At 57.9% G+C, this 7,294-nt stretch overlaps 1 protein-coding gene across 1 annotated transcript; it reads left to right on the top strand.

Annotated features, from left to right (window-relative positions):
* The first annotated feature begins 305 nt into the window (after positions 1-305).
* Positions 306-6,550, top strand: CDX2 (caudal type homeobox 2). The gene is made up of 3 exons (XM_032879939.1): positions 306-846; positions 4,535-4,680; positions 6,290-6,550. Exons 1-3 carry the CDS (start codon positions 306-308, stop codon positions 6,548-6,550), a joined length of 948 nt encoding a protein of 315 aa, XP_032735830.1.
* The last annotated feature ends 744 nt before the right edge of the window (positions 6,551-7,294 follow it).

Here is a 7,294-nt window from a genome sequence, read left to right as displayed (position 1 = left end):
CGAAAGGCCGCCGGCCTGGGGCTCCGCACTCCAGCCTGTGGCGGGTCTTCCCCGCCTCTGCAGCCCAGTGGGAAGGAGGTGGGAGGAAAGAAGGAAGAAAGGGAGGAGGGAGGAGGCAGGCCAGAGGGAGGGACCGCCTCAGAGGCAGAAGCGCCGCGAGGAGCCAGCGGAGCTCCGCGGGCTGGGGCGCAGCCGGCCGCCCTTCTCCGCACCCCGCCTCGCCCCTTCCCCTTCGCGCCCTCCGGCAGCGTCCAGCGTCGGTCCCCAGGCAGCATGGTGAGGTCTGCTGTCGGGCCCTCGCCACCATGTACGTGAGCTACCTCCTGGACAAGGACGTGAGCATGTACCCCAGCTCCGTGCGCCACTCTGGCGGCCTCAACCTGGCCCCGCAGAACTTCGTCAGTCCCCCGCAGTACCCGGACTACGGCGGTTACCATGTGGCGGCTGCGGCCGCCGCGGCCGCGAACTTGGACAGCGCGCAGTCCCCGGGGCCGTCCTGGCCCGCCGCCTACGGGGCCCCGCTCCGAGAGGACTGGAACGGCTACGCTCCGGGGGGCGCGGCGGCCGCAGCCAACGCCGTCGCCCACGGCCTCAACGGGGGCTCCCCGGCCGCTGCCATGGGCTACAGCAGCCCCGCCGACTACCACCCGCACCACCACCCGCACCACCACCCGCACCACCCGGCCGCCGCGCCTTCCTGCGCCTCGGGGTTGCTGCAGACACTCAATCCCGGCCCTCCGGGGCCCACCGCTACCGCCGCCGCCGAGCAGCTGTCCCCCGGCGGCCAGCGGCGGAACCTGTGCGAGTGGATGCGGAAGCCTGCGCAGCCGTCCCTTGGAAGCCAAGGTAGGCAGTGGCGGCGCCCGGCAGGAGGTGGCTGCTGGGCTGGCCGCGTGTCCAGGGCGGACCGAGGCGTCCAGAGCTGTCTAGGGGCTCCGCGCCCCGAGGGCCGGGGCGGGAGACTAATTCAGGGGGCCTCGACTGCGGGGCTTCTCTACTGTGCCTGGGCAGGCAGGGGGTGGGGGCGAGAGTGGATATTTTGGTCTCCCAGCCCGCGTTCTGTTTAGCGCAGGAGAACCTTCCTCCCTCCAGCGGTCCTTCATTCGTACCATCCCAACGCTCTGGGGACGCTCCCAGGAATGTCGGCGGGAGCAGGCGCTGCAGGAGCGCGTCCTCCTCCACTTGCCACCGTTAGCACCGGGTGCGCGGCTTGGAGCCGCCGGGGAAAGGGAGCCCTGCACTCCATCGGCCGGGCTTTAGAGCATTTCTTTCCACGCCACGGAGCCACTCAAGAAGAATGGTGGCCCGGGGGGACCAGGAGGGCTGTGAGGCTGTGCTCGGGACCAGGTTCGACCATTCGGGCCAATTCAAGGGATCTCAAGAGCTAGGGCGAGTAGGAAGACGTGGGGCAAAAAGCTGCATTTGCAGCAAAGGCCCCAGGAACTAAGGGGAAAGGAGGGCGTCCCCTCATTGAACCTTTGATTTGCAAAGATTCAGAAGCTGGGGGGCTAGGGTTAAGAAGTCATGGGAGTCCTCCTGTGTCTGCGGAAGCGGGGGGAGGAATCCTTGGTGAGGATTCAGCTTCTGCTCCAGACAGGGATCACCTCTCCCTACCCTTCCTTTCCAGGGTTGTGGGGTAGGGGGAGGTGTATGTGTACGTGTGTTCACATGCGCCTGTGTTCAAGAAGCTGACTAAGGAGATGTCCCTGCAGATGTCCTAGGTTTGCCCGATTGTGGGGGCTCATTAGTTCCGGGTCTGCCCCTTCTGGTATTGGGTTCTGTGTCAAAGTGGGAAGGAAGTGCGAATAGGTGTGGTGGGAGAGAGTCCTGTTGGCGTCCCTTTGCACTCCTTGAAGTCTTCCTAGCCCTCTGCACTTCCGCTTTTTTCTCTTTCCTTCTTTCTGGCCCAGCCTTGTCCTCTTGCAGGTTATGGCCACTTTGCAGAGGTTTATAGCCAATTACTGCCGTATAAATCAGAGAAGTCGTTGGGGGCTGTCTCTGGGCATCGGTATTTGCGTCACTGGGCACATGCCGGGTGGGAAATGCGGCCGCCCACGGAGAAGGCCACAGGGCCAGCCTCGAAGCCTCGGCTAGGTCCCTTCCCCAAGAGGAGGCGCCCTCGTCTGAACCGTGCGCCGTCTCAGAGAAGGCTCTCTCTTACGGAGCCGGCCTGGGGCGCAACTGGCAGCCACCAGGGGCCCTAAGGGAGCCCTTTGGTTCGTCTGGGGAGAGCGGCCGCCGGCCGGGCCGGGAGGGGGAGAGGGAGGAGAGCCGCAGGAGCCCAGGCCGCGGGGTCAGCAGATGAGAGGCCGCTGTGATGTCCCGCGCAGAGGTGGCAAGGCCGCAGTCGGCGCCGGGCGCCCTTGTGATGTTAATGTAGGGAGGCCGAGGCCCGCGGGCCAGTGCCCGACTCTTCTGCGGAGCATCATCTGTCAAGGGGCTAGGGGGCTGGTCCTCGGCCCTGCCCGCTTTGATATACACCTTCCCAGCCCTGCCATTGTCTCTTTTAGGGCCCGGAAAGAGGGTGGTGACTTTCGCAGTCAATAATGAATTCTCACAAGTCCCTCTCATCTCTCCCCTCCTCCAGCCCCCTCCTTGGTTCCCAGGGGGTGCGGGGCGCCTCCAAGGCCCTTGGGGCGCAAGCCGCAGAGCGCACAGGGGTCCTGGTCACCGCGCTCCCGGCGCATCCCGGATACTGAAAGGGGAGCACTGGAACAAGAGCCGATCCCAAGCACCCCAAGGCGAACACCGCTGCTGAGATGTTCAGCTCGGAGAACGTTTTCTGCGCCCTGCTCCCAAGTCCCGGGGGTGCCCTTTAGGCTCCAACCCCGGCTGCAGTTTCTCCAACCCCGCCTGATACTCCCTGCATGACCTCGTCCGACTCTCAGTTTCCTCATCTGTAAAATGGGGCGACTACCGCTGGCAGCCTCGAGTGGGTTTGAGGCGGCAACGCGTGTAAACGCGCCCTCCACTCGGAAAGCTCTCAGAACGTGTTAGTTCCCTTTACTTTCTTAGCAGCCGCGGGGTCGGGGCCGCTGCGCCATTCAAATGCGCCTGCCGGGCCGTGTTTATGTTAATGCGCCTGGCGGGGAGGGGGATGAAAGCCGGGACCGCCATTTGCTCAGTAGTGGTAATTCAAACAGAATGCGGTTGTTATTAAGGCATTGAAAGGGCTTTTCTTTGATAAGATCGCCTTGTCCTGCATTGTTTGCGACTGTGTTCCCCTTTCAGCGGCTCGGGGGAGCTCCCTCTGATCCGGCCTGTATCTTCCCAGGGCGCTTTTGTTGTGGTTTGCAAAGGGTTTTTACCTGAACAAAGTAGGCCTGCGGGGCATTAAACACCTCCAAGAAACTCCCAGACCCTTTAGATCTTCCTGGAGGACTGGGCACCGGGCGACTGAACCTGTCGGGCTGCAGAAAGACCTGAACCTGGGGCCAACGAGGAGGGAAGAGCTCCCCGCCGGGGCTGCGGGAGGACAGGACAGACCCAGGACAGACCCGGTGCAGACGCCAGGCTCGGGCCTGCTCCAACCGCGACGGCACTATTTGTCAAGGCCCTTCAGTGAAACAATCAATCTGAGGTTTAATATGTTGACTCAATCCAATGAGCATAGATCACTGGTCTGGATAACTCTGGCAGAGTTTGTAGCAGAAATAAATGGGGGATTGAAAAAGAAAAAGTGCCAAATGCCAAACCAGGTTCAGCCAGGTATACAGTGGTCCCCGGAGCTGGGGGGAGGGTTTTCTGCTTGCCAAACCCCAGCTCAGAATTCCACCAGATGGGCCTAGTGTGCCTGGGAGAAGTTTCTGGTGACTTGAGAGAAACTGTCAGCTCCTGCACACCTCCCCCTGTTTCCACTTTTTTTTTTAAAGATTTTATTTCTTTATTTGACAGAGAGAGACACAGCATAAGAGGGAACACAAGCAGGGGGAGGGGGAGAGGGAGAAGCAGGCTCTCTGCTGAGCAGGGAGCCTGATGTGGGGCTCTATCCCAGGACCCTGGGATCACGACCTGAGCTGAAGGTAGCCACTTAAGTACTGAGGCACCCAGGCACTCCTCTTTCCACTTTTAATAAAGCGAACAGAAAGTAACATTGCCACCAGCGCATACCCACACCCCCAGCTGTTTTCAGGGCGGGCTTCCATCTCCGGCACACCTGAAAATCTGAGCACTCCCAGGACTCTGGAGATTCCATTCTGTCCCCTTTGCCTTTGGGCCTGGCCTGCTCCAATACTGTATTTGGCTTACCAGAAGGGTGGTTGGGTTCTGTTATCGTGTGTGAATGAGGTTTTAGTTTTTCTTCATTTTTAAAAACCACTTAACCTCAAGGTTAGTTTAGTTGTCTTGGATAGGCTCACACCCGCCCCTCAGGACCCCCTGGGGGGTCTTGTCAGGCCCGGCAGGAACCAGCCAAACCCTGGCCCCCTGGGGTGGTGGAGGAAGAGAAATGGCCCTTGGGTTAGGGAGGTTTGTCATTACCCATGACTGATGGGCCGCTTTGCAGTTCTCAGCCCTAATTCTCCTTCCTCTTCAGTGAAAACCAGGACGAAAGACAAATACCGAGTGGTGTACACGGATCACCAGCGGCTGGAGCTGGAGAAGGAGTTTCACTACAGTCGTTACATCACCATCCGGAGGAAAGCCGAGCTGGCCGCCACACTGGGGCTCTCCGAGAGGCAGGTGGGAACCGTTTTGCTCCCTCCAGGGCCTGGTCCCTGGCGGCGGGTTGGGGGGAGGGGGCAGAGGGTTCCTCAGGCAGAGTTAGAAGCTGGGCCCCAGAATCTACCTAGTTCTGTGAGCAGATTAAAGCGGGAGGATAGAGGGGCGCCAGCTGGCTCAGAGCATGCAGCTCTCCATCTCACGGTTGTTGAGTTCAAGCCCCACAGTGGGTGTAGAGCTTACTTAAAATAAGTAAGTAGGGGCTCCTGGGTGGCTCAGTTATTGATCGTCTGCCTTTGGCCCTGATCCAGGGAGTCCGCTTCTCCCTCTCCTGCTCCCCCTGCTTGTGTTCCCTCTCTCACTGTATCTCTCTCTGTCAAATAATAAATAAAATCTTTAAAAAAATAAGTAAGTAAGTAAGTAGGTAAGTAAGTAAATAAATCAATCAATCAGGAGGATGGAGAGTATTTCTTTCCAAATGCTTTTAGAAAAGGTTCCTTCCACCTCTAGTTGTCTTTTTGGATGTTGATTCTTTTTCTCCTATTTTCCGGGACCCAGAAGGTGCAAGAAAAAAAAATATGAGCAGTAGTTTAATCCGGAGTTCTATTTTGGTGAAAGAAGACTTAAAGACCTTTTTTCTTTGTGCCCAGTACCATACCTGGGGAAAAATTAATATAATACCCCAATCCCAGGGCTCCTGGGTGGCTCAGTGGGTTCAGCCTCTGCCTTTGGCTCAGATCATGATCTTAGGGTCCTGGGATCGAGCCCCGCATCAGGCTCTCTGAGCCTGCTCCCCGCCCCCTACCTGCCTCCCTGCCTACTTGTGATCTCTCTCTCTGTCAAATAAATAAATAAAATCTTTTTTTTTTTAAAGGCCCATGAACACTAGAGTGAGGCTTGACTCACGAACACTCTATATGGTCTAGAAAAAGGCAGAATCCACTGCCATGAGGCTGCACACTGAATCTCGTTCTCAGGGGGCGCCTGGGTCGCACAGTCAGTTAAGCATCTCAGGTTGTGGTTGTGTGATCCAGCCCCATGTGGGGCTCTGCAACCTGCATGGAGTCTACTTGGGACTCTCTCCCCGGCTCCTTTTGCCCCTCCCCCCACGCACTCACGTGTTTTCTCTCTCTCTCTCAAATAAATGGACAACTCTCTCTCTCTCTCTCTCTCTCTCTCTCTCATCTCATTCTCAGCTTTGAGGTGAGGAATACTACATTCCAGTTTAATTTTGAGAGGCCAAAGGCTGGCATTTTGAACTATATCCACGCTGGTCTTCTCTTGCTTGTTGTGGAAAATGCTCTGCAGTTTCTGTTTTCCTTGGTTCTGAGACTCTGAACTCTTCCAGTAAAGCTGTAGATAAAGGCTGCTTTGGAACAAAACGTGGTGAGCAAGGAGGAAGGAAGGCTCTTCTCTCCTGAGGCTGTACTGGGCTCGGGAAGGGCTCCAGCTCTGTGCGGTCCCGAGCTCTCAGATGAAAGGCTGGGAGAAGGTCTGGGGGTCCCTGAGTTCAAGAGGGTCCTTCTTTAGCTGGAGAGGGAGATACGGCAGCTGGGGCTGAGGACCAGTTCCTTACCCCCTCCATCGGCTCATTCATCACCCTCTATTTTTCTCCATCTTCCATTTCTAGGTTAAAATTTGGTTTCAGAACCGCAGAGCCAAGGAAAGGAAAATCAACAAGAAGAAGTTGCAGCAGCAGCAGCAGCAGCAGCCACCGCCCCCGCAAGGCCCACCGCCTGCCCCGCAGCCGCCCCAGCCGCAGCCAGGCCCTCTGAGAAGTGTCCCGGAGCCCCTGAGTCCTGTGTCTGCCCTGCAAGGCTCGGTGCCTGGCTCCGTCCCTGGGGTTCTGGGGCCAGCGGCAGGGGTGTTAAACCCCACTGTCACCCAGTGACCTCCAGTGGCCTGCAGCAGAGCGATTCCGGGCTGAGCCACGAGGAGCATAGACTCTGCTAGAATCCTCAGGAGAGACCCCCTTCCCTCCTAACCACAAATGTGCACCAACTTACCTAGCTTTCAGAGGAAAAATGGGGGCCGGGAGTAAGGACAAGTGGGGTTGGAGGCCTCCAGGAAGACATTCTCCCAGATTTGGACTTCTGCTGGTCTGACTTTCTGTCAGCGAGGAGATGGGATATGACTACCGGGCTTCATTTAGTACTGGCAGAAGCCTGGCCTGGACTGAATAAACAGACAGGCCGTCAGCCCCCACCTCCGCAGATCTTGGCCTCCAAAATCTGCGGGACACACCTCTGATTGAAGCCGAGGGAAGAGAGGAACTCAGGGGGAATGCCAGCGCTTGCAGCCAAGATGGCTACTGCCTACTCCCAGCCATTCAAGGGCCAGCTGGTCCCTCCTGCCTCAAGGGCAGGCAAGCTTTAACTGCAAAAGTCAGAGGCAGCTAAGATAGAAACCTGGACCTACCAAAGACTGCAGAACCCCCAGGTCTTTGTCTTTCTTCTCTTCCCTTCCCAGACCAGGAAAGGCTTGAGTGGTGTATGTGCTGCTGTATGGTGTGAGGGGCGTGGTTATGGGGCTCCAGGCCTGACAAGAGGGCCCGGGACAGGGCCTTGTTTAGAAAGCCTGTCACCAGAGCTTCTCTGGGCTGAATGTATGTCAGTGCTATAAATGCCAGAGCCAA

The sequence above is a fragment of the Lontra canadensis genome, unplaced genomic scaffold (assembly GCF_010015895.1).
Source record: "Lontra canadensis isolate GAN:19392208 unplaced genomic scaffold, GSC_riverotter_1.0 scaffold67, whole genome shotgun sequence".
NCBI classification, from domain to species: domain Eukaryota; kingdom Metazoa; phylum Chordata; class Mammalia; order Carnivora; family Mustelidae; genus Lontra; species Lontra canadensis.
This window is presented reverse-complemented; position numbering and strand designations above follow the sequence as displayed.

Coding starts and splice junctions, on each gene's coding strand:
- CDX2 (XM_032879939.1), top strand. CDS start 306: ATGTACGTGAGCTACCTCCTGGACAAGGACGTGAGCATGTACCCCAGC. Junction 847..4,534: donor GCCGTCCCTTGGAAGCCAAG/GTAGGCAGTGGC, acceptor CTTCCTCTTCAG/TGAAAACCAGGACGAAAGAC. Junction 4,681..6,289: donor TGGGGCTCTCCGAGAGGCAG/GTGGGAACCGTT, acceptor TTCCATTTCTAG/GTTAAAATTTGGTTTCAGAA.